Source organism: Podarcis vaucheri, assembly GCF_965113315.1.
Source record: "Podarcis vaucheri genome assembly, chromosome: 2".
In the NCBI taxonomy this organism is placed as follows: domain Eukaryota; kingdom Metazoa; phylum Chordata; class Lepidosauria; order Squamata; family Lacertidae; genus Podarcis; species Podarcis vaucheri.
This window is the reverse complement of record NC_138760.1, coordinates 52,954,335-52,981,572: the sequence shown is the minus strand read 5'-3', so window position 1 is coordinate 52,981,572 and position 27,238 is coordinate 52,954,335. Positions and strand designations below refer to the sequence as shown.

At 44.2% G+C, this 27,238-nt stretch overlaps 1 protein-coding gene across 1 annotated transcript in view; it reads left to right on the top strand.

Annotated features, from left to right (window-relative positions):
• The first annotated feature begins 188 nt into the window (after positions 1–188).
• LOC309526777 (rho GTPase-activating protein 7-like) overlaps positions 189–27,238 on the top strand; it is a 107,044-nt gene continuing 79,994 nt past the window's right edge. Inside the window, exon 1 of the mRNA XM_082213013.1 lies at positions 189–406. Within this exon, the coding sequence (XP_082069139.1) occupies positions 376–406 (31 nt within the window). The 5' untranslated portion in view covers positions 189–375. The remainder of the gene's footprint in view (positions 407–27,238) is intronic.

The window sequence follows — 27,238 nt, the reverse complement described above, 5'->3', positions numbered from 1 at the left end:
CCTCCATAGCAGCATGACCACCCTCCCAGCCCTCTGGACAGCATTTTAGCAGTGGCCAGCTAATTATGCCATATTTTTTAAATAGTCTTAATTTATCCATGCTGCCTATAGATCTATGAACCTCAGCCTTTACATCTACTAAATTTACAGAGTTCATAGATCTATAGGCTGAAGCATTGCATTTTGGGTAAATGCGGCCTGCACAGGTGGGAGCCAAGTGTGGCTCCCATTTCAAAAGCGGCATGACTGCCTGCCTTCCAGTTAAAACAACAACAACAAAACCCATTGAAATAACTAGGAATTAAAGTAATGCTGTTTAAGAGGCTCAGACCCCCGTATGTTCTAAAATGGAGTGGAAGGAGATAGGGAAGAAAGATGGGCACGCCGTTTCTTCAGCTGCGATCAGGTAAGTCAGGAGCAGCTAGTGGAAGCCTTTCATTCAGGTACTGGGTTATTTGCATGCTACCATGTCATTTATTACAAGGCAACTTGCATGTAAAATTGTTTCCATCTGTGACAACTTGGATGCCACCATTAAAGCAGGGTCAGTACAGGGGGAATTTCTATCAGCGCCTTGTTTACTTTCTTGCCTCAATATCCTCCTCGTTTATCTTTGTGGCCTATACAATCCCAGGCATTTTAGAGTCATGTCCATCTTGGCCAGAGATATCCAGTCAGGAGGGGCTGATTTCTATGCCAGAAATGGTCACATTTCCTTATTAGAATAGTGCATTGGTCTAATGTTTTCTTAATGGATTTAGGCAACAATCTTAACCCAATTTACCTGGGAGTAAGCCCCTCTGAATTCAGTGGGGTTTACTTCTGAGTAGACATAGTTAGGTTTGTGGTGTTAATTATTGAAAGCATTTATATGTATCTCTCAAAAAAGTTGGAAGTCGTTTATAAATTGAGTTCCCCACTGCTATGGGAAAGCATGCCTTGGTTTAAGAAGGCCTTGGTTTAAGAACGGACTTCCAGAACGGATTAAGTTTGTAAACCAAGGTACCACTGTATACAAATTAAACCAATTGTGTGAAATCACGAGCAAAGCAAGCCAGCAGAGGGTGCACAGAGAAAGACTCCCACCCCCACCCCCACCCCAAAAAAGATTTTATGCACGTTGCTTGAAGTTCCATCACAGAAGGTGGGACAGCAGGATTAAAAAATAAAACCGAGAAAACATTCGGGAAGACATGAACTAAGTAAGCCAGTAGAGGGAGTACAGAGATCACTGTTTTCTGATCCTCCAGCGAAAGCACATGTAATAATTTTTCCTCTTGTAAGTATCCATGTCTTATTCTCGCCCATGTAGAAGGGGCATGCAAACAACTACTTAAACAAGTTGTATCAGATGCATCCTGGTTAATGAAATTTGCACTATAGGAGCTGTGTACATGGTTTAAGTTATCTTCCTTTCCTTGGAAAAGCAGGGTGCATGAGTACCATAAGAATATTGGATTTATGTCAGTGTACTGTATAAACCTTGACATAAATCTCTGGCTAATGCTGTTGGTACTATTATTTGTATGCCTTTTGCCCCTAGGCTTCAAGGAGTGGGTTACAACAATAAATACAAAACCATCAAATATGAAAATAAATTCAGTTATCTACATTCTGTGGTCCTAGCATATTGACTATCAAAGGCCTGTTGAATAATACACATTTGAAACAAGGCAGGGTTTCTGCCAGCTGTATACCAAGGGTAGTGGTGTGCCCTAGTTGAGAAGACCCACTGTCAGGTTACTGCTTCTTGAGCTTTGCTTACAGATGACACTACTAGCAAGACCTTTCCAGCAGCTTTCAAATCATAGGTTGGCTGATACAGGGAGTTTCTTTCTCTAAAAGTTATCTCCAGTAAATCCACCTGTTTCTTCTGCCTACTGGTTCACATTCTAATTCCTCACTGGAGTTGTTGTTGCCAGCTACTTGGATAGCTGATCATCCACAGAGAGACCAGTTTGGGTCTCAGAGGGTGGGAGCAAAGATTCACAATAAGAGCCAGAGGCCCACTCTTTTGCATTCTGGGAACAAGCACTAATCACGACTACGTATCTTGCCAATTCAAACAATGCCATGATGCCAAAAGAAGTGTGAAAAATTAGTTAAACAATACAGAATATTTGGAAACTCTTGTTTGGCACATGGGTAGTGTCACATACTACATTTTTCAGTTTGTTCGTGCTTGGACAGTGTACACAATAACAGTTTTAATGTTAGATGATACAGAAATGACTAACTGCATTTAATCTTCAACCTCATTCTTAGCCGTTCAGTAACCAAATCAGATTCCTATCTGCGTTTAACTCCCTTCACCCAAGACTCCTCCTCATTCCTTTCTGGAACAGTTGTAGCAAAGAGGGTCATTGCTTGTAAACCCATCTGTTCATCTCCTCCTACTGAATATTTAAAATCTAGAAAGGAATTCCTGGTTAATCCCAATTGCGCAAACACAAAAACTAAGGAACGTTGTTGTTGGAGAAAGGCACTTGGAAGTGCATTTTGCTGCTAAATAATCTTGGGGATCTTTTTTTGGACTGTGTTTATGCAGATTGGTAGGCAAAAGACTGCCCCTGCCCCATGATATCAGCCTGCCTGATCTCTGGAGAGATCCTCCCCAATGCCCTGCCTTTATCTGAGGTGCATTTGATACAAAAGAGGCTGCTCTTCAGGTCAGCACCTAGGCTGCTGAATTCCATCCCCCAGAATATTTTTATAGCTTTCTAATACCTTTTTGTTTAGGCAGCCATTTCATCTGAGTCGACTGATTACTTTCTGCATTGTTGGGTTGCTTTCTATCACCTCTAAATTCATTTTATTTTAAATCAGTTGTTTTATGGCCTTGTCTTGGGCAGTATCCAAATAACACTTCCTTGTCAGCGCAAGGATTTAAAGTTATGCAAGAGAATTTTCTCCATGCACCCCCTAGATCTATTCTAGGGGTTCCCCCAACCCTCCAGAATAGATCTGGGGAGAATGTGTGGTTCATGAGGGGAGTGTTCAGTTGCACAATTGTAAATCCTTGCATGGATGGGATGCATTCGTTGAATACCACCTTTCTTTAATGGAATCCCTTATTTTATTGTGAGCCACCTAAAGTGCTGTGTGTGCTAAAAGGTGAGTTAGACACCTCCACACCATACATTTAAAGCACATGTAGAGCACTTTAACAGTTAAAGAATCCTGGGAGCTGTAGCTTTACCCCAAGAGAGCTGCAATTCTTAGCACACATAACTCCAGTTCCCAGCTTCTTCGGTGGAAGCCATGTGCTTTAAATGTATGGTGTGTGTGTATTTATTTATAAATCTTATAAATAAAAATGAATGATACCTCATAAGTAATAGCAGCATAGCTTCTAAGTCTCATCTTAGTTATGGAATTTAAAACATATTTTGTTGCATTGTGCAAAATATGAGCAAGCCAGGGCTGAACTGATACTACCCTTGCTGGTACCTTTCCCGGGAAAATCAGAGGCTCACTATGTCAGGTTCCTACTGGAAGACTGGACAAATGCTAGAACATTAGCAGTGGCAAAGTTTTTATCGGTGGTTGCAAGAACAAATGATCCCTATATTGTAAACAAAATGCTTGTTTAACTTGGAGGTAGGCTGTATGAATTGTGTACTGCTTTGTAATGATTTGTTGGGTCTCTGGACCGTAATAAAGGTTGATGAGTTATGGAATTATTATTATATGAAGTGCTCTGGATCAGAAAGCCACAGTAAAACTGTGTAGCTCTCCTGTAATTATTTGGGACCTGCTCTCTTGTTTTGCAGAGATGGTCTTTGTACCTCTATTGTTACTTGCATATGAAAGCAATAATTACAGAACTGAGGCACTTTGGGTGTGTGGGGATGAGAGAGGATTAATTTCTGCCCAGCTATGCCCATAAAATGAGAAAGGATAGTTGTGGGTTAGAGGTTTAGGGCCTTAGAATAAGGTTCCCTACAGAGGCCACATGTCATTTGCATTTGGTCCTTGTGGTCTTCCCTAAAACTGCTGCAGATAAGTCATTTTCCCCTTTTGAAGCTGAGCTAGCAGTAGTGCTGCCAAGAGCTCCAGCTGAAGAGCAAAAGGTCTTGGAACTGTAGCTTGCGGAAAATCTATGTCTTCTCTCCGTTCATTCTGGAATAGTGCCAAGGGTGAACTAAAGCCAAATGTATGAGATGTCTTATTCAAGAAATCAACATTTGTTGTGCAACACACACACACACACCCTTATCACAGCACTGATGTAGGAAACTTCCTGTAACCACGGCAACATGTTAGATTTTACTTTCATTTGAAAGTGTTATCTTGTACTTAAAGTGTTGGCTGTGAAAACTGGGGGATCAGTTTGTTCTACAGTCAGAACTTCCTGGATTTGAGAGAGGCTTCCCATGGAAAAGAAAACCCCAGCATTTCTGTTAAATCACTCCACCAAACTCAGAAAAGTCTTACTTGTTTATTTAAAAGATACCATTTCAAATGTAACTGTGTGTGTTTTAATTAAATTTTCTTCCTCCATTTGCCTCTTACTGCCAAATGAATTGTAAAGAGTGCAAGTCTATGTACTCAGAAGTAAGTCCCGTTGAATTCAGTGGGGCTTACTCTCACATGCCTAGTATTCAAGTTGAAATGGATTGCCTGGGTTTCCCCATTACTGAAAACATTTCATGTTTTAATTTCATTGATTAATTTCAGCATGTGTGCAGAGTGCCTAGAGAATGGTCAGAATGTACAGGACACTTCATTAAATATAAAAAAAATATTTCTACTATAATCATAATAATTTTATTGAAGTTTTTCATGGTGTTCAGAAGCCAAGAAAGCATCCAGAAAGTCTCTAGGTAATATCAGTCTCAGCATTCCTCCATGTCCCATGACAATAGAATTGATCCAAAGTGATGCAGTTTTCCATCCCACTGGTTTAAATGGGAAAGGAGTAAGTATGTCGGAACATAGGAAGCAGAATCAGACCACTGGCCCATCAAGTTTAGTATTGGCTACACTGACTAGCAGCAGCTCTCCAGGGTTTCAGACCAGAGACTTTTCCCAGTCCTACTTGGAGAATGAACCTGAGGTCTTTCTGCATAGAAAGCAGATATTCTATCCCTGACTTGTAGCCCTTCCCCCAATAGAAAGTCCTATTGACTTTTAATTAAGAATGCTAATAGGGTTACCTTTACCTGAATCACATCCATAAGCAGCAAGACAAGTTTGTTATGCAATTATAACAAAAATCTTCCCTTCAGGGGCCTGGGAGCTTTTCTCCATCAAGCTAATAGGGGTGTTTTTTTGTTGAGATCGGGACCAGGAAAGGAATTGTGAAAGCTCTCCTCCTTGCATGCTGCACTTCCAAAAAAAGTTACATGCAGTTAGCGTTTTTAAGCATAGTTTCAAATGATGGTGTGCTTAGCATCTCTTCCAGTTTGGTTCTTCGACTGTAACGTTCCTCAGGACAGGAACCCGCCCTTTGTGCTTTATAGTGTGTCATGAGCATTGATATTAGTATCAGTGGACTTAAACGTTTGTGGATGCCTTTTTCCTTCTAGCCATGAGCTGATCCAATGTATAGAATACACATTTGGATAGCCCATACTTGGTGTACAACTTGGTATTTAGGTTATCTGAAGCAACTAATGCATTTTTTAAAGATGCATTTTTTACACGCACAATCACTTAAGAAGGACAGTTAAGGCTGAAAGCCCGTGCAATCCTGAAATAAGCAGGGCTTACTTCTGAGCAATCATGCATTCAGCTGAGCTCTAAGTGGTATTCTTTGTAATGTTCTGGAGAATATGCTTTCAATCCCCACCTAACAATTACGTTAATATCAGGGGTGCAGTGAAAATTAGCATATAAATCGGATTCAGAATTTCATCTGAAACACCTCTCTCTTCACCAATAGGGTTGCTAGCCACTAAAGTTGAGATTGTGCCTGCTACTTTAAAAGCGCATAAAGACCCTAACTGTTATGTTCCTCTTTCACGTGAGGTAAAAGCCATTACTGGAACAACAGTGGAATACACTGCAAGTTTAGTGCTCATTTCTGTGCTCTTTGCTTCCGTTAATAATCTATTTGCAGATAATATGGAATTGAGTGCTAAACTTGAGCTATATTCCCATATAGTTCTGGAAGTGGCTTTTACATTGTGTGAAAGCTCAAATAGAATGTAGAAATAAACTGTCATGTGAATGCAGTGCTTGATTTCTTTTTTGTTTATTTATAATTTTCATTTATGTGTATTACAATTATTCAATCATAGTTTTGGCATTTCAAACTCCGACTCCCTTCCCCTTCTTTCTGTGATTCTTTACATTTCTTTTCATCTTCCTGCATATTCCAAATTATCTCAACATATTCTTTTATATATTCCCGTATATATCCATATATATTTTGAAACTGCAGGTTTTTACATTAATCCTGATTCCTGCCAATGTCTTAATCTGTTTACAGTTTGTTTGTAAATAATAAACTATTTCCATTCCTTTCTTTAAAAAATGTTATCTTGATTTCTTATTCTCCCGGTAAGTTTCACCATTTCTGCGTAGTCCATTAACTTCTGTATCCATTCTTCTTTCTTCGGGACCTCGTCTTCCTTCTATTTTGGGGCAAATAACATTCTTGCAGCTGTGGTTTCGTATATAAATGCATTTCTATAATGTTTAGGTAGTTCTGATCCCATGATTCCCAAAAGAAAAGCTTCTGGTTTTTTTTAAAATAAATGTTATCTTAAACATCTTTTTCAATTCATTCTATATCATTTCTCAGTAAGCTTTAACCTTATTACAAGACCACCACATATGAAAAAATACCTTCTTTCTCTCTACATTTCCAGTACATATTCAATTTGGATTTGTATATTTTTGCCAATCTATTAGGTGTTAGGTACCATCTATATAACATTTTCATAAAGTTTTCTCTTGAACTATAACAAGCTGTAAATTTTATATCCGTGTACCATAAACGTTCCCATGCATCCATTTCTATATTATGACCAATATCTATTGCCCTGCGCAGTGCTTGACTTCTGCTTGCTCTGTTGTACAGGACAGAAGGATGAGCAGCAGGTTAGAAGGTGGTGCTTATCTGAGCTCTTTAAAGAGACAGGTAGAGCATCTTAGTTACGGTAGTTTCAGGCAGCCTTAACCTCTGGGAGCTCTTTAAGAAACACATTTCTAAATACCCCAGAGACTGCCATTTTAAACACCACCTGTTTAATTAGGTTACACAACTAATCACCCAGATCTCTTGGAATATTGTCTCTGTTTGAATTGGCTTCCAGAGCCATTTTCTCAATTTGCTTTGGGCTTCTTTCCTATGAGGCTGTGAGATGAAGACCTTCCATACTATTACATCTTAGAAGTAGAAGGTGAGTACTCTCTGTACTGCCTCTTTTCACTTTCTGCATTCCCAGTTATCATCTCTCTCTGCTGGTGGTGGTGGAGGAAAAGTGGAACAGAATTGGACAGGGCAGAATGGATCTCTGCTGTTTCAAAACTGGATTACACCAGTGGAAACAACTGAGATGAAGATTTGTTAATCCGCCAAAGTGAGTCATATTCTAGAGAAAATGCTTTGGGAAAGAAACTAATTAATGTTTTGGTCGTTGTGTGATTACAATATCTAGGATGGGAACGCATGCCCAATACTACCAATAATTAGCTTATTCTGAGGAAATGTATTTAAGATTTAACATAATGCTGAGATTTCCACACCTGAATGGCAGCTATGTGGTTTGCTAAATGGAGAGGCATTCTATCACACAGGTGGAACTTGTTAAAAATCAGGTACTGCAGCTGAGGAAAGAAAACAGAAAAAGGGGAGGCTCCTTTGCCTGATATTTTGGTGAAGTCATCCAAAAATGTTTAGAAGTTGCTTTGAGTGAATTTTTGAATGGTGCGATTTGAAGAGAGAATAGATGTAAGTCTAAAGGGAGGGAGGGAGGGTTTTTGGTCTGTGGTGTTAATTGTGCTTCTTCAAGGCATGGAATGCTGAATAATTTTAACAAACACAAAAATTCTCAACCATTGATGTCTATGCTATTTGATCTGAGAGTGTCCCACACTTGGTAGACCACACTGGAAATTCTAACAGTCAAGTTAATTAACTTGTAGCACCTCACTGCAATGCTTCTGTTAAGGCTTAATGTTTCTTTAACACCTGGTTTTCCTTGAGCTAATTCTTGGGTAGCTTTCTGCCTGCATTGGCCTCATTAATTCATCTGGTACTTTACAGATATAGTAGGAGAAGAAGGTGAAACTAAAGAATGGGAGAGAAGAGCGGTGCAGAACCCAGGGCTGGGCTAGGAAATGTTCAAAGTTGGTAATTTCTGGCAGTTACATAGTATAAACATATGTAATCAGTATAAAATACTCTCTAAAACACAGTAACCCTGGGTGGTGGGGATTTTTTCCCTCATTCAATAACTCTCAACTCTAAGCATTTCCTGACGATAAAACAACAGGGGCTGATCTTATTCCCAGTGGGTGGGGTGTTCTGATCCTGAGATGTGGGAGGCAGGAAGGAGGGAGTTAAATGAAAACCATATGTTGTCTGACTTTGCCTCTGTTAGATTTCTGAAGTTTTATAGTAGAAAGAGACAGATACTAGATTTAGTTACTGGTTAGCATGAACAGCTCCTGGAAATCTGTCTCAAATGCTCAGATAGATAGATGCAAGACCAAATGTGTCTCCTTTTGCCATAGGTGCAGGAATTTTAGTGGTTTGTCAATGCTGCTAAATCACAATAAGGCTGCATTCAGACGTGGGGCTTACTGCAATAGTTTTCCTGGGTATAATGCTAGCACTTCTATCCCAATTTCTCACATTCCTTTTCCACTGCAGTACCTTGTTGTGTTATGCAACTGTGGCTTTTGGATCAATATACAGTACAGTGGTACCTCGGGTTACAGATGCTTTGGGTTACAAACTCTACTAACCAAGAAATGGTTGCTCCAGGTTAAGAACTTTGCCCCAGGATAAGAACGGAAATTGTGCGCCAGCAGCACAGCGGCAGCAGGAGGCCCCATTAGCGAAAGCAAGCCTCAGGTTAAGAACCATTTCAGGTTAAGAACGGACCTCCGGAACGACTTAAATTCTTAATCCGAGGTACCACTGTACTGCCTTGTCCGGTTAAATTTGAAATGGTGGGAAGGAGCTGTCTGAACAGGGATGCCAACAGGATTTCCTAGGCCTGGTACAGTGTATGTGGTTAGGCTATACGGGTTCTTGGTGCTTGAAACCAAAGGAGGGAGGCTGTGGCTGTTGTGCCACAGCCATGAGGTTTTGGGTGTTAATTTCCATTTCTTGAATCAGTTGATGACATGGGTTCGTAGGTTTACAAAAAAGAATGCCATATTGTATTTTTGAAATAATATGCTTGCTTTAAATCCCAATGACTTCAGCTATGCGATTTTGTGCTGGGTTACAGCCTTTATTTTTACTTCCTGCTTCAGTAGTAGTCCTCAAAGTGGCATCCATAAAACTGTTCTTGATACTGGCCAATGCTTGCTCTTTTTACTGCCTGATGACAGTAAAAAGTGTCAAGTGCCTTGGACGCAGTGTAATATTGAGACAGGCCGTGGTATCTTGGCACTGTTATCAATCCATGTGTACATGTGTATTCTTATTTTCTTTAGCTATATCAAATTAATCCCACCCCAGTCCTCAGGATCATTGAGTGGAGACAACATTATTATTGACCCAGAAAATAGTTTGTTTTGTTATCTCTTCTGCGGACTGAGAATTCTTGGACAGATCTGCGAGACAACAGGAAATGTGCTAAAAATTAAGTGAACAATCAGTTCTTGTTCTCATGCTTGAAATGGCTTGATGCAACTCTATATTAGAAATGCTTGCTTTTAGATTCAGGAAACCAAGATAGCAGAGCAAGGTTACGTTTTCCTCATATTGCATGCCTAACTGGCAAGTTCAAACTGTACATGCTGCGAAATAGAATGACTTGCAGTGCGACCCTTTCCCCCATGCTCAGTGCTGCTGGATTAGGGTTAGGATTAGGAGATGTAACCCTCTGTCGGGCTCCACCAGTAGGAGTCTTTGTCACTGTGGAGGGTCCCTGCTGCAGCTGCTGAAAGAACATAAAGTGGGGAAGCTCCTACCAGCAGCAGTGTTCTTGCTGACAGTAGCTTGCTTAGATCCTGAAACAGGATGTTACTGGGGCGAGGAGGGAGCAGAGCCAGCCATGGATTCACCACATCCATAGCTTCATTATCCATCTCAGAGGGAGCCAGTTTGGATCCCATTACTATCCCAGCCTGAAAAGACCTACCTACAGTGTATGTAACCCAGGCAGTTTCATGGAAAGAACTTGATGGCATTAGACCTCGATGTTTACCCTCTGATTTCCTCCATAGGAACAAATAGGAACATAGGAAGCTGCTTTACGTCATGCCATACATGATCCAGCCCAGCACTCGCTGGCAGCGGCTCTTCAGGGTCTTGGGCAAGATCTTGCTCCTCACCTGCACCTGTTCCTCTTAAACAGAGATGAACTCAAGACCTTCTGCTTGCAAAGCAAGTGTTCTGCTACTGAGCTGTGGTCACCCCTGCCCCTTTGTTGTAGATGTTTCTCCCTATCTCTAGCTTTAAGTCTGTTCTGTATTTTGGAATGCGGATATTTTATCTCTAACTGTTGAAACAGTTGCTGTTTTGGCCCCCAGAGACGTTGGCACACCAAATGAGTTAAACCAGCCCTAAGATTTGTAGCATATCTGCTAAGGGCTTGATGGGTTATAAATGCAATCAGTTGCCATGATAGAAACCGCAAAACAAAGAGCTTTCTAGTTACAAGGGAAGGTAAAATTAAAAGAAGGAATCTCCATTTCATAACGAAAATTAATGAATGATCGTGCGGCTGAAATCACATGTTCCTTACCTCAGTTTTCCTATTGCAGCACATGAAACAGAGAGCGCACCATCTTTTTTGGCAATCCAATGGCGCTATTCTTGCTAATCGTTGCAAGGCAAATGGTCTCTTGTGACAAGTCAAACACTCCTCCATGTGAAGTCCAGGAAATACTATCTTTCACACAAGGATGTATCCCCTCTGAACCACACAGGGTTATCTAGGAATGGATATCGAGCATAGGATGATTCAATGGCAAAATGCACGTATTCTAAGTCATAAGCCTACCAGTCATAGGAAGGTTTGAAAGGGAATTCCAGCTGCAGCTACAAAGGAAAAAGCTGGAGCATGCTCCCGAGCCTTCCTCTGCAGCCATGGCTTGTATTTTCAATCACCTGGTGTCATGTGATGTTGGATAATTGACAGGAGGGTGACTTCATCTACCTGTGCAAGGGGCCCACAGAGCCCTCAAGCCAGATCAACACCTCTCTGGATCAAATGGTCCAAGCTAGAGACGATTGGACTCCCCAACTCCACCTGTCTCTGGGTTTTGGATTTTTTGTCAGAACGTTCTCAGAGGGTTAGAGTAGGGTCACCATGTGTCCACAGCCCTTAGCCTTAACACCGGCTCACCACAGGGTTGCGTGTTGAGTCCCCTGCTCTATGCTCTCTATACGTATGACTGTACAGCCATCTACTCCAGCAACAAAATCATCAAGTTTGCTGATGATACTACGGTGGTGGGGCTCATTTCAGGAGGGGATGAGTCCGCCTATCGGGACGAGGTGGAGCGGCTCTGTGTTTGGTGTGGAAAGAACAATCTGGCTCTCAATACGGCTAAGACCAAGGAATTGGTGGTGGATTACAGGGAAAAAAAGGCGGACATTCAGCCCTTGTATATCAACGGGGAACGGGTGGAGAGGGTGGCGGAATTCAGGTTTTTGGGAGTGACTATGGATCAGGGCATGACTTGGAGCGCAAATACCACTGCTCTGGTGAAGAAGGCCCAGCAGAGAATTTATTTCCTCAGACTTTTAAAAAAGAACAATCTGAGTGAGAGACTGCTGGTGTCCTTCTACCGAGGCTCCATAGAGAGCATTCTTACATACTGTATTTGTGCTTGGTTCTCCAGTTGTACAGCTAGGGAGAGGAAGGTGCTCCAGAAGGTCATAACCACAGCCCAAAGGATTATTGGTCACCCTCTCCCACCTTTGGAAGAACTGTACGGTTCCCGTTGCCTTAGGAAAGCAAACAACATCCTGCAGGATCCATCTCACCCGGGATACAGTCTGTTTGCACTACTGCCTTCTGGCAGGAGGTATAGAAACATCAAGTCAAGGACAAATAGACTGAAAAACAGTTTCTATCCAAGAGCTGTGGCCTTTTTGAATGCTGTAACTCGATAGTGAGACCTGGGAGTTTGATGGGTGTGGGTGTGGGTGTAGTTGGAAGGTGGTTTGTTTGGTTGTTGCTGTTGTTTTGCTTTTGTTGTTTTTAAGGGTTGGCATCCAATTTCGTTGCACTTGTGCAATGTTGCACTAGTGTAATGACAATAAAGAATCTATCTATCTAAAAAGCCGAATATTTGTTTTTTATTTTGTAGCTTCACTGCTCTGACTAATTGATCTAGCACTATACTGGCGATTCACTAAAGAACTAGGAGGATCTGAACCATGTCCATAGCCGGGGGGGGCAGGGAGGGGTAACTGCCCCCCCATATATTTTTAAAATAAAAATACATAGCAAACTGAGGTTCTGCCCCTGCTAACAAAAGGCCTCCTCCCCCCAACAAAAACCCTGGCTGTGCCCATGATCTGAACAGAATATGTGTGTGCGTCTGTTCTTTGTGCCCCACAGTAAAACATGTTCCCCGCTGCTGGAGATCTCAAGCTAAAACACCTTTCAAACACAGGAATAGCTTGATATTGACTAGGATACCTTGGGGGCCCTTTAACGTAAATCCTTTCGCTCTCCCACATTCACTACGGTTGATGCTATTTTTTCTTTTGAATCTGCTTTCCTTCAGTTCTGTCTGATGATAATTCCATTCCTTCTAAGGAAGGATCTCCCTTGACTTGTCTGTGTGTGAGAGAGCGTGAGCGTGAGCGTGAATGCACCACTGCCGAGCTGACACATGGGGGCTACAATTTGCCCCAATTCCAGTGTCATCCACATATCTCTATACCAGTGTTTCCCAACCACTGTTCCGCGGCACACTAGTGTGCCGCGAGATGTTGCCTGGTGTGCCGTGGGAAAAAATAAAAAAATTGAAAGATTTTTTTTTTAAAAAAAGTCAAATTTTCTATTGGGGCGCCGTCACTAGTGACTAGATGACCCCTGGGGTTCCTTCCCTCACTCTCTCCCGCTCTGCGCCTCCCTCCTCCTCCTCCGGGGAGGCCCTTCCTGGCTCTCAGCCAAGGCTTGGCGGCTGCCACTCACTCGCTCGCTCGCCCACCCGTCCCTCCATCCCTGCACCCGGCCTCTCCCCCTCCGTCCCCGGCCGGGGGCTGCCGGGATCCGTAGTCCCCTCGCCCTTGGGCTCCGCGCCCGCGCGGGGTGCACGAACTACGTTTCCCAGCGTGGCCTGGCGGCCCGGGCGTTTTGTTTGAAGCACTCTTCTCCCGGCCATGGAATGAGCGCAGCGGCGGTGGGCGGGCGGGCAGGGGCTCTTCCGCGCAGACCCCGCGCAGCCTGCCTGCGCCCCCGCGGAGATCGGGTGGCAGGATGGAGCCCGGGGATCCCCGCGGAGGCGGAGCGGCGGAGGCGGAGGCTGCCCCCCAGGTAGGGCTGCGTCGGGGTTTTTTTATTTTTGCAATGCTGCATCCGCGCCGCAGGGGATGCATCAGACCGCGGGGAGACCCCTTGGCGGGCGTGCAAGGCAATGCATGCTTGCAGGCGTTGCATGGAGTGCAGTGCAATGCAATGGCAACACGGCGCCCTGCATGCATGCATGCAACTTCCACCGGCGCTCCGGACTTGGCAGGTGAGGGGGGTCCCCAGTGGGCGGCAGAGAGAGCCGGGAGGGCGAAGGGGAGCCGGGGGGAGCAGCGCTGCTCCCCGAGCCGAGCCCGGGGGGAAACTTCGGCGTCGTTGCGCCGGGTGTTGGAAGCAGAGGCTGGCAGGGGCCCCTCACCTGCAAAACCTGGTCGCCTCTCATATATTTCGTGCATTGCATTCATCGCCCGCTTTCTCCTCCAAGGAGCTCCCGGGGGCGCGCGTGGTTCTCCCCGTGTTATCCTCGCAACAACAGCCCTGCGAGGTGGGTCAGGCGAGTGGCCCAAGGGATTGTCCTGGCCAGGTGGGGTGATTTGAACCCTGCTCTCTGCCCAGTCTTCGTCCTCATTTAGCCCCTACAGGTGCATGACTGTGCATGACTGAGGTTTCCCCCCCTCGTCTTGGCTATGGTGTGAGTCTGTGCTGTTAATTAATGGGGTTCTGCCTTCGGAGAAGATGAGCCAGCCCTCAAGGAGGTGATTATGTAATTTGCTAGCAATTCATGTCCCTCCCGGCGTGACGCTGTGCGCTGACGTCACGGGGCTGTAATGGTGGTGTGCCTCGAGATTTTTTTCATGAAACAAGTGTGCCTTTGCCCAAAAAAGGTTGGGAAACACTGCTCTATACTCCCATAAGTTCACCCCCCATAAATTTATTTATTTATTACTTTTTTAAAGTTTTTAAGGTAGATTACAAAGAGGAGAATAATGGTAAGGCAATATTATATGGTCAATTAAAGTACAGAATAATACTTCTTTTCAAATAGCTTAATTAGATTGATAGACATTGGTTTAATAAAGATAATATATAAAAGTATAAATATTATGCAGTTCTAGCATTTTTAAAATGACACAACCAAGTGCTTAAACTAATAAAATAGTATAGCTGTAGCGTATCTGAAATACAAATTTGTTTGTTCATGCACTTTGTTCTTGTACACCCATTCCCTTCAAACGCTATCACTTGATCAAGATGAGGACTTAATTTAAGCCTGTGCTGGGTAGTGTTAGTTCAAGACTGGCCAAGAACAGTTCCCTAACCCAAGTGACTATACAATGGCAATCCAAGATACACAACCCAGGATCCCTTGAAACGTTGTGGAGGTAATTTTTGGCGTTTGCATGGCTGTACACAAGGTGAGGGTTGTGCCCTGGCCTGACTGGCAAGTTGCAATGGATTATAGGGTGCATGTCTCAGATCTCATGCTGCTTCATTGGCATCCATGAAAAACCTGTTGCCTCCAGCAACGATTTGAGTTGCTTGTGCTGCTGATACCAGCTCTGTTCATTCAGCAGAAGGAACTGAGAAGAATGGAAGGAATCTGCCACCTTTCATCCTCTCCAGGCCTCCCTGCAGTGTATACTCAGCAGGATGGAGGACCTCTGTAGCCACCCCCAACGACACGATCTCAAGATGGAAGGCGAGGGAACAGCTGCAGTCGCCTGCGATTCCTGCGCAATGTTTGCCATCTTGCCAAAGGTTGCAGGCAGCTTTACCTGCAGCAATTGCATGTTGATTGCCCTTTTAAAAGACAAAGTCCAGCAACTGGAGGAACGTGTAGCTACGCTCCAAAGAATTAGAGAGCTGGAGCTCTTCTTGGAAGCAACAGAGCACACCGTCTCCACCAGGGAGGAGACAGGGGACTCCCCTGAGAAGGAGGCTAGTTCACCAACACAGGAGCCAGATATATGGAGAAACGTGACTCAAAGAAGTAGGAGGCCCAGGGTTCACTCTGATTGTTTAGAAATACACAATCGCTTTGAGGTCCTCTCCCCTAGCATGGAAGACGAAGAGCAGACTCCATTTGAGGATCTCTCCCTCATTACAGTCGATCAGGTATATGAAGACGAGCAGCAAAGTCAGTCCTCAGGGAATGTGCAGGCGACCTTCGAACGGACAGCTCACGGAAGAACCCCGACCAAACCCAAGAGGAGGCGTGTAGTGGTGATAGGGGATTCCCTACTGAGGGGAACAGAAGCAGTGATCTGTGGGCCTGACAAGATGTCTCGGGAAGTGTGCTGTCTCCCCGGGGCTAAGATCCAAGATGTAACTGAACGACTGCAAGGAATCATAAAACCCACTGACGAATACCCCTTCCTCTTGGTTCATGTGGGAACCAATGACACTGCAAGCAATAGCCTCCAGAAGATCAAAAGAGACTACGAGGCTCTCGGCAGGAAATTGAAGCAACTAAATGCACAAATTGTCATCTCGTCTGTCCTCCCAGTTGAACGACGTGGCCCAGGGAGAGAGGGGAAAATAGTGGAAGTGAACAGCTGGCTTCGCAAATGGTGTAAACAGGAACGGTTTGGATTCTTAGATCACGGACTGCAGTTTCTTGAAGATGGACTTCTGGCAAGTGATGGGCTGCACCTCACAACGGTTGGGAGAAATGTTTTTGCCAAAAATCTCAGAAACCTCATCAGGAGGGCTTTAAACTGACTAATGTGGGGGAGGGAGACAGTGCTCCTGAAGGTAGGAGTCTATCAATTAATGAAGATGATCATCCAAATGTCATAGACCAAATGGAGCAAACAGCACACGGACCTAGTGGAGGGAGGAAAAAATCCTTAAATAAGAGACACGGGGGAATGATTAATGGACTTCAATGTCTGTACACTAATGCGCAAAGCATGGGAAATAAACAAGATGAGCTTGAGCTCTTGGTACAGCAAACTAAATATGACATAATAGGCATCACTGAAACCTGGTGGGATAAGTCCCACGATTGGAATGTAATAATGGAGGGATACAATCTATTTCAGAGAAACAGACCAGACAAGAAAGGAGGAGGAGTGGCGTTATATGTCAGGGGTGTGTATACCTGTGAAGAGATCCAAGATTTAGAACCTCAAAGCCAAAGTGAGAGCATTTGGGTCAAAATTAAGGGAGAGAAGAATAACAGAGACCTCATTGTGGGAGTTTACTATAGATCCCCAAGCCAAACGGAGGACATAGATGATGCCTTCCTGGAACAGATGGCCAAGCATGCAAAAGGAAGGGAGATAGTAGTAATGGGGGACTTCAATTACCCGGATATTTGTTGGACGTCAAACTCAGCCAAGAGCATAAGGTCAAACAGATTCCTCACTGGCCTTGCAGACAACTTCATTGTCCAGAAAGTGGGAGAAGCAACAAGAGGAACAGCCATTTTAGACCTGGTCCTAACCAATGTTGATGACCTGGTTAGTGGGGTAGATGTGGAAGGATCATTAGGCGCGAGTGATCATGCTCTTCTGAAGTTTACTATACAGTGGAAAGGAGCAGCCAAGCATACTAGGACTCAATTTCTTGACTTTAAGAAAGCCGACTTCATAAAACTTAGGGAAGTGCTGGGTGAGATCCCATGGACAGCAATACTAAAAGGAAAGGGAGTTCATGATGGCTGGGAGTTTGTTAAGACGGAGATAGTAAAAGCACAACGTCAGGCAATACCAATGAGACGAAAACATGGAAGGTGCCTAAAGAAACCAGGGTGGCTATCTAAAGAACTTTTAACTGAATTAAGATTAAAAAAGGATGTGTACAAAAAATGGAAAAGGGGGGAAACCACCAAAGAGGAATTCAAACAAATAGCCAGCACGTGTAGACACAAAGTCAGAAAAGCTAAAGCACAGAATGAACTCAGGCTTGCTAGAGAGGTTAAAAGCAACAAAAAAGGCTTTTATGGGTATGTTCGTAGCAAAAGGAAGAACAAAGAAACAGTGGGGTCACTCAGAGGAGAAGATGGTGAAATGCAAACAGGGGACACAGAAAGGGCTGAACTCCTCAATGCCTTCTTTGCCTCAGTCTTCTCCGATAAAGAAGACAATGCCCGACCTGAAGAATTTGAAGCAAATGATTCAGCAAAGGAAACACAGCCCAGAATAACTAAGGAGATAGTACAAGAATATTTGGCTAGATTAGATGTATTCAAGTCTCCAGGGCCAGATGAACTGCATCCAAGAGTATTAAAAGAACTGGCAGATGTGATCTCAGAACCACTGGCAGTCATCTTTGAGAATTCCTGGAGAACAGGCGAAGTCCCGGCAGACTGGAGGAGGGCAAATGTTGTTCCTATTTTCAAAAAGGGGAAAAGAGAGGACCCAAATAATTACCGTCCAGTCAGTCTGACATCAATACCAGGGAAGATTCTGGAGCAGATCATTAAGCAAACAGTCTGTGAGCACCTAGAAAGGAATGCTGTGATCACCAATAGTCAGCATGGATTTCTGAAAAATAAGTCATGTCAGACTAACCTGATCTCGTTTTTTGACAGAATTACAAGCCTGGTAGATGAAGGGAACGCAGTGGATGTAGCCTACCTTGATTTCAGCAAAGCATTTGACAAGGTGCCCCATGATATTCTTGTAAAGAAGCTGGTAAAATGCGGTCTTGACTATGCTACCACTCAGTGGATTTGTAACTGGCTGACTGACCGAACCCAAAGGGTGCTCATCAATGGTTCCTCTTCATCCTGGAGAAGAGTGACTAGTGGGGTGCCACAGGGTTCTGTCTTGGGCCCGGTCTTATTCAACATCTTTATCAACGACTTGGATGATGGACTCAAGGGCATCCTGATCAAATTTGCAGATGACACCAAACTGGGAGGGGTGGCTAACACCCCAGAGGACAGGATCACACTTCAAAACGACCTTGACAGATTAGAGAACTGGGCAAAAACAAACAAGATGAATTTTAACAGGGAGAAATGTAAAGTATTGCACTTGGGCAAAAAAAATGAGAGGCACAAATACAAGATGGGTGACACCTGGCTTGAGAGCAGTACATGTGAAAAAGATCTAGGAGTCTTAGTTGACCACAAACTTGACATGAGCCAACAGTGTGACGCGGCAGCTAAAAAAGCCAATGCAATTCTGGGCTGCATCAATAGGAGTATAGCATCTAGATCAAGGGAAGTAATAGTGCCACTGTATTCTGCTCTGGTCAGACCACACCTGGAGTACTGTGTCCAGTTCTGGGCACCACAATTCAAGAAGGACACTGACAAACTGGAACGTGTCCAGAAGAGGGCAACCAAAATGGTCAAAGGCCTGGAAACGATGCCTTATGAGGAACGGCTAAGGGAGCTGGGCATGTTTAGCCTGGAGAAGAGGAGGTTAAGGGGTGATATGATAGCCATGTTCAAATATATAAAAGGATGTCACATAGAGGAGGGAGAAAGGTTGTTTTCTACTGCTCCAGAGAAGCGGACACGGAGCAATGGATCCAAACTACAAGAAAGAAGATTCCACCTAAACATTAGGAAGAACTTCCTGACAGTAAGAGCTGTTCGACAGTGGAATTTGCTGCCAAGGAGTGTGGTGGAGTCTCCTACTTTGGAGGTCTTTAAGCAGAGGCTTGACAACCATATGTCAGGAGTGCTCTGATGGTGTTTCCTGCTTGGCAGGGGGTTGGACTCGATGGCCCTTGTGGTCTCTTCCAACTCTATGATTCTATGATTCTATGTAAATTTCTGTTGGCTGGCTAGTCCTCCTGAACTACAAATTGTGGACTGTGTCCTTCTATTCAGTGTCTTGGCCCTTGCTGCATCAGTGCCTCCCGAACTCATCAAGTTGTGCTTCTGCTTGGCTGTGACTGGGTCCAACTCTCTGCAGGAGTAGCACAATTCATGTGGTAGGCAAGGGAACAGATTTGAGCTGGCCTGAGCACTTTTTGAAAGCTTGCTTCTGTTTTTCCCCCCTCCACCCTTGCAGCATGAACAGCCAGGATATTTGGAGAGCTGTGAATAGTTAGGAAGGGCACAAAATCCTTATTGAGGCAACAGGGACTTGAGGCAACGAACCGTGTGCTTCAAACTGTGTGTCTGTGTATGTTGAGAGAAGGTGCAGTGGGAACCTAGAGAAGTAGGTTAACTTCCTTGGTAGCGTGGAATTCGGTCCTGCTTGTATTGCTCTTTTGCAAAACTTGTTGCAGCTTTCCTTGCTGCAGCGCTCCGAGAAGCTGTGTGTGTGTGTGTGTGTGTGGCTTTCCAGTCAGCAAAAACTCACTTGACACTCGAGGATCTTTTCCCTCTCGCTCTCTTTCTCCATGCTGCCAAGCTGAGCCAGGTCCTCTGAAGAGCAGCTCATTCCTGTCCAAGCAGTTGGCCTCCTCAAGGGGCCCTGACCTTATTAGCAGTAAGGGGATGCTTCTCTGCCACTTCCAGGGAGGGAGGGTCATGAGAAGCAGCCATGAACGTGATGAGAATGTAAACAAAGGGCCAGATGCACCTTCCCAGACCTACATGGGGGACAGTTTCCTGAGGTGATACAGAATTCGACTTTACAGAACTGTGTTTCGTGTTGTGTAGGGTCTCCCTTTCCCATTTGATTTACCAAAAGGTAAGACTAACAGTGTTTGAGTCTTGCTGACATAGCTCATTCCCTTTTACTGAATAAACATAACTGTAGCCTGTTTTTTGCTTTGATTTATCCTTAGATTGCTAATGCCACTTTTGAAGGGGGTCTGTGGGGACCCACCAAAAGGCATTTTGATCAGGGTCCTCTTAGACCTTAACCCCATGCTGCCTGGATGTGACATAAGAGGGGTGTGTGATTCATTATATTTAAGAGCTGCATTGGTCTCTCCAATTTATTCTGTACCAACCTGAAGGCTGTGTAACTTGTCAATTAAGTTGCTTGCCTCCCATTTTAACACTGATCAGTCTGCCCACTGCTAGAAGAGGTGGGGGGTGGGGTGGGGTAATAAATGAGTGTTGTGTCTTTTAGCAATAACTAAAGTGAAGCGCAGGATATTCCTATTAAGCTTTTGGTATCTTTTATTCGCAGGATCAGCTGAGCTCATTAAAGCTAATCTCCTAATATCTTATACAGAAGCCTATTGCCACATGTATTGCTATGAGTTTAGAGGGGTAGGCTTTTGCCTGAACCCCCTTCTAATTCCTGGATCCAGACCAGATTCAAGTTCTGGAATAGCCAGGCTACCTTCCTGGTGTGGTAACTGCCCTCCAAGTATAGGCCATTAAGGTAACAAAGGAAGCAGCTCTGTGCCAGATAACAAATGGGCAGGTAGATAGAAATACAAAAGGCCTGAGTTGGGAGTTGACTTATGTGAACTAGAAGCTAGAAGTAAGGCTGAAGGCTGGACAGCTGGGACACAGAATGATGCCTAATATGTGCTAGAATCCAAGACTGTGGCTATGGGAGAAGCAAGACTATCTTGGGGTGTTAATGCTGTGAGCCCGTCCATCGTAGGCTCAGATTATATATATGCGTACATAAACCAAATATCATAAAGACATCACAGTCTCCGCTGACTCTCATTTCGAAGAGAAAAACAAGCCCTGGGGAAGTGCCTGGAACCCCTGGAATCTTGCACCGCTCAGTGACTGGGGTGGCGTAAAACAGTATTATAGTTACAAATCGGCCACTTGACAGCAGGTGGAGTCTAGCCCATGTCCTCCCTTTATTTAGGTTTGCTTAGAAAGTAAAGTCAGCCTGATTCTAAGTATGGAGACTAACCTTTTCTCTTCTCATATGTGCATACATGAAATTGAATAAATAAGCAGACTCTCCACTATGTTGAAGGAATTTAGTGCAAAGAGGCCCACTTGGGAAAGATGTCTCTTGGCACAATCAGGGGAAGTGGTGATAAAATCCCTTTTTAAAATATACTTGCAAACAAATGCCAGAAAACTGGAGCTACATTAAAAGAGATTTCTGAAGAAATAAAATAGAAAGACTGCTGGGTGGCAGTGGTTTATAAGTCCTGCTTAATCTGCATGCTAAAGTTCTTCAGGAAAAAGGAGCTTAATGAAAAATGCTAATTACTGAAATCATGTATTCATTAGTACTGTAGATGCAGCATGAGACACTTGAAGGAAGAATTTCTAAAGTATTTTTGGTGGTATTCTTAACTGAGAAAGCCAGTTTAGCTGTTTGACTGCTGCTTCTTTCCCAGGTCTCAACTGCTGTTGTACCACATATGAGAATCAAATCCTGAACTGGTTGCTGTAAAATTCTGCAGATCAATGTCCAAGAATTATTACAACAGACTTCAAGAAGCAATGTATTAGGATGGCACTGTGCCATTTACAGAGGGCATTTCCTATGGCCCTCTTAATCAGATGCTCAGTAGTGAGCCACAAAAGAGAGCCTTTCAGTGGTGGGTCCCTGTTGTTGTTTAGTCGTTTAGTCGTGTCCGACTCTTCGTGACCCCATGGACCAGAGCACGCCAGGCACTTCTGTCCTCCACTGCCTCCCGCAGTTTGGTCAAACTCATGCTGGTAGCTTTGAGAACACCATCCAACCATCTCATCCTCTGTCGTCCCCTTCTCCTTGTGCCCTTCATCTTTCCCAACATCAGGGTCTTTTCCAGGGAGTCTTCTCTTCTCATGAGGTGGCCAAAGTATTGGAGCCTCAGCTTCACGATCTGTCCTTCCAGTGAGCACTCAGGGCTGATTTCCTTCAGAATGGATAGGTTTGATCTTCTTGCAGTCCATGGGACTCTCAAGAGTCTCCTCCAGCACCATAATTCAAAAGCATCAATTCTTTGGCGATCAGCCTTCTTTATGGTCCAGCTCTCACTTCCATACATCACTACTGGGAAAACCATAGCTTTTACTATACAGTGGTACCTCGCAAGACGAATGCCTCGGAAGACAAAAACTCGCAAGACGAAAGAGTTTTTTGTTTTTTGAGGTGCTTCGTAAGACGAATTTCCCTATGGGCTTGCTTCGCAAGACAAAACGTCTTGCGAGTTTGTTTCCTTTTGAAGCGGGAACTGGGCTGGCAGGGAGCGAGGGAGCGACCTACCTTTTCCAGAGGGATCCTCTTCTGGAGAGGGCACAGAGGAGGCAGGTGGGCTGGGATCCAGCGGATCTGGCTGGGTTTCTGCGCCGCTGCCGCCTCTGCCTCTCTCTTTCTCTCTCTCTCTCCCCCTCCCCACGTGGCTGCTCCATTTTGCCCTAACTGCGCGAAGGCAGGAAGAAGGGGACCAAGGAGGAGGAGGAGGAGGCATCCACTGCGCTTGGGCTGCCGTGAAGGCGCCTTTGCGGGGGTGGGAAGAAGCCGGGAGCAGCTGCTGAAACTGTGGGGAGCCCGGCTGCGTGGCGCAAGGTAACGGGGGGAGCAAGGGAGAGTCCGTGCCGGGCGCTTTGTGCGTCCGCCCTCGGTTCCTGGACTCGAATTTCCTTTGGCACCTTGTGGAGAGAGAGGGAGAGGAGCGGGCTGGGGCTTTGATGTGGGACACGGTTTGGCCGAGCGAAGACGCGGCAAGGCTTGGCGACAGAGGAAGGGGGGCTGTTTTCGTGGGGAGGTGGGAGGGGGTGTCTTTGCCTCTTCCCGGCAACAGATCCTCCAGGCTGGGGAAACTCCTCCTGCTGGGGAGCGACCCGCTTTGTGCTTTGCCCGCTATCCCATTATAATACAGGACCAGGGTGCATCCGTGCTTCGCAAGACGAAAAAATCCGCAAGATGAAGAAACTCGCAGAACGGATTAATTTCGTCTTGCGAGGCACCACTGTACGGACCTTTGTTGGCAAGGTGATGTCTCTACTTTTTAAGATGCTGTCTAGGTTTGTCATTGCTTTTCTCCCAAGAAGCAGGCATCTTTTAATTTCGTGACTGCTGTCACCATCTGCAGTGATCATGGAGCCCAAGAAAGTAAAATCTCTTACTGCCTCCATTTCTTCCCCTTCTATTTGCCAGGAGGTGGTGGGACCAGTGGGCCCCTAGATAGGGATTTTTTTCCGCAGGGAAAAAAAGCCTGCCTGCCGCTATGTTGTTACTGATTTGGTACTAGGTCAAGACTTCTCTGTTCCAATACCTGGTTTTAAGGTCTTGTAGTACAGTTGGTGGTTTAAATGGCAACATTAAATGGCTGTTTTTGTTCTGTGGTGTGTCTATAGTCTTGAATTCTGATGGCTGGTTGCATCTCAAGTTTATTTTACAGCATGGTTTTATTGTAATTTTTATTTTATTTTCTTTAGTACAATGTCTTGAGAATTTATGAGGTGTCTCATAAATATAATTGTGATACATCCTTTGTAGATGTGAGTTGAACAGTGAGTCCTCTGCCTTGCAATATTAATTCCTTTGTCCTCTTTCCTCCCTGCCTTACTTCCTCCACAGTCCTTTTTGCAAGCTTAGGTGGGTGATGGGGTGATGGATCATGACTTATACAGTGGTACCTTGGTACCTGAAAGGCTTGGCTCCCAAACGTCGCAAACCTGAAAGTAAGTGTTCCGGTTTGCGAATCTCTTTCAGAAGCCAAACATCTGAAGCGGCTTCCACTTGAGTGCAGGAAGCTCCTGCAACCAATCGGAAGCAGTGCCTTGGTTTGCGAACAGTTTCAGGATTGAATGGACTCCCAGAACAGATTAAGTTCGAGAACCAAGGTAGCACTGTATTGAATTTGTTGGTCACCTTTCTACAGGGAAAAACAAAACTGTACCAAAGATAGAAGAATAAAAATGAAGCATTCCATTTTAAAAGTTTCATACTGTAAAAATATGAAACCCAGTCTCAATATGGCAATCATGTCATAGTTGTGTACATATTGCATCTTTTAAAGCACATTCTCCCCCCTCCCCAATATTTCTGGCATTGTAGTTTGTTAAGGATTGCTGAGAATTGTAATTCGATGAGAGGTAAACTATAGTGGCCAGAATTCTTTGAGGAGGAAAACGGGCTTCACGAGTGTGTTCACAACCTTTGGTGTTTGACCTTGTGAACTAGCCTTTAGGCCAGCAGGTAGGTAATTGCCTAATACTTGTCTGTGAAGTGAGTGCAAAATCACTGTTTGAACAACGTGGATTCTGAGCTGGCATGTGACTGAAAGCTTTATTAGAGAAAACTACAAGTTTTATTATACAGTGGTACCTCTGGTTGCAAACAGGTTCCGTTCCAGAGCCCTGTTCTCAACCTGAAAGGAACGCAACCCGCGCCTGCGCACTCACGGGTCGTGATTCGCCGCTTCTGCGCATGCACGTGGTGTCATTTTGCGCGTCTGTGCATGCACGAGTGGTGAAACCCGGAAGTACCAGAAAGTAACCCTTTCCTGTACTTCTGGGTCGCCATGGGATGCAACCTGAAAAAACGTTATCACGAAGCAAACGTAACAAGAGGTATGGCTGTATATGCAAGTGGATGGGAATTGGTCAACCTATTTTATTCTGTTACTAAATTACAATGTGCCCAAATTAAGAAACATATTGGAGCCAAATGAAGTGGCAGATTTAACATTTCTTCTTCCCTTGCTGTGTTCACATGCGGTGGTCTCTTCTTGTGGAGCTTAGAGGCCTTTTTTAGCTCAGAGTCTCCAACAAATTGGGTAAGAATACCCTTGTAAATGGCTTGCCCATTTGCAGCTCTTTCCTAGTAGCTGAACCCTGGGGAAGAAGCCATGTTCGTATAAATCCTGAAGTTTGCAATAAGAGAACAAGATAGTTGTTGGAGACTTTTAAAAGCAAAAGTTTTTGTTTTGTAGTTATTGACTAGAACCACTTCCTCTTTCGTAGGAATAGTGTCTGCTAATGCAGCACAGAGCCACTTCTCACTATTTTTAGTTGAAAAGCTTTGTGGTCTGCCTTGTGACCAGCTTCTGTTTTGACTCTGTTCAGACATCATGTGCTGATCATCCAGACATCCATGCTCCATTCTTCTCTTTTTCATGTCAATTCCCTCTTCCAAGTTCACTCTAATTACAATTCAAACATCACAGCAAGCTATGGTTAGAGGAAACTTGGCCCTGGAGGACAGGAGAAAGAAACTAGGTAATGCATGAGGCCAGTCTTCTGAACCTGTGTCTGAATCATCCATATCTAGGAACATTGACTATTTATTTTTATTTATATTGCACATTAAGCACATCTTAAGAGCTGCCTTACATCCCAAATACTTGTGTATGTAAACCAGTGAAGATGTATCTGTAGTCTTTGCATCAGCTATGAAAGTTTTTTCAATTCCTCCCCCTAAAAAGTAACATAATGACAAGCCTTGCCAGACAATAACTGTCAGGGAACTGACATCGGAGCTAGAGGCGGAGGGAAGGCTCTCAAATGATGCTGGAGAAGGGCCCAGCAGGGAGAGAGGCAGCTCCGCAGATGGGGAAGCAGATCAGCGCAACACCAGGGATATAGAGGGGCTGATGGGGGAATCGGCGAGAGGGCTCCAGGACTCTTTACCGGACACCAGCGGGGAGAGCACGGGTCCTCCACTACCCACGCCCACCCTGCGCAGAAGACTTCCGCGCAGAGAGAGTAGGAGGAGACTGGGTGTCAAACAACTTTTATGTTGGAAAAGATTTAAGAAACGCCCACTGACGGATTCTGCTAGGGACTGAGGCAGCCACGAAGTGAAGGGCTGCCCAGACTGAAAGGTTTAGCAGGGCAACAAAACCTGGAGAGGTGGCAACTTACACACGAGCAACCCATACACATTACAATAACCTAAAACAGTTTACTTTAATAAATGGATATCAATGACGTGATATCCATATGAGTGGCGCCCTCCCTGTGGAACGCCCTCCCACCAGATGTCAAAGAGAACAACAACTACCAGACTTTTAGAAGACATCTGAAGGCAGCCCTGTTTGGGGAAGCTTTTAATGTTTGATGTATCATAGTATTTTAATATTCTTTTGGAAGCCGCCAAGAGTGGCTGGGGAAACCCAGCCAGATGGGCGGGGTATAAATAATAAATTATATTATTATTATTATTATTATTATTATTATTATTATTATTAAAGATAAAGAGCTTACTTTCCTGAATGTGGTTTCAAGTATAAATGGAATGTAGGTGAAATTATTAAATTTGTATTTATATAGAATAGTTCATCTTAGTGATTGTGATGTGATTATTTTTTATTAGTGTGAAGGTGAAAATAAATGTGGACTTGTTGTCATGTTGCATAATATCTCTTACCCTTCAAAATCCCACTGACCTGAGTTCTCTCGCATGCGAGAGAAAGTAAAACCCAAAGATGCTTGATTCTTGGTCTCACAAGAGCATGAGACCCAACCACTAGGAGACTGTATGTTTGGAATGAAGGGGGGGGTGGAGGAAAAAACTTTTTTTTCTTTGCACGATGTGATATTAATAAGCCTTCACCCCAGATAGAAATAAGATCGTTGCGTTTTTACTTATCACAAGCAGGAATTCAAGAACTGTGTGGGATGGATTATAACAAGAGAGACGATTGGTGAACGGTGAGAAAGAGGAAATTTTTTATGACGCAGTTAAAAATGGCGTCTTGCCAAGACTGGCTTGCCAGAGAAAGAAGGACAGGGGGAGGAGAATCAGGATCATTCGAAAGAGAAGGAATGTTGGAACGCAAGCTTGACCTGACAGAGCCTCCTGATTCATTTGATTTATTTGGCAAGCCTGAGAAAAGTAAAGGACAGACCGAAGATTAATTCTTTTTTTATGGAAGCGTTGAACAGAGGCTGTCCCTGG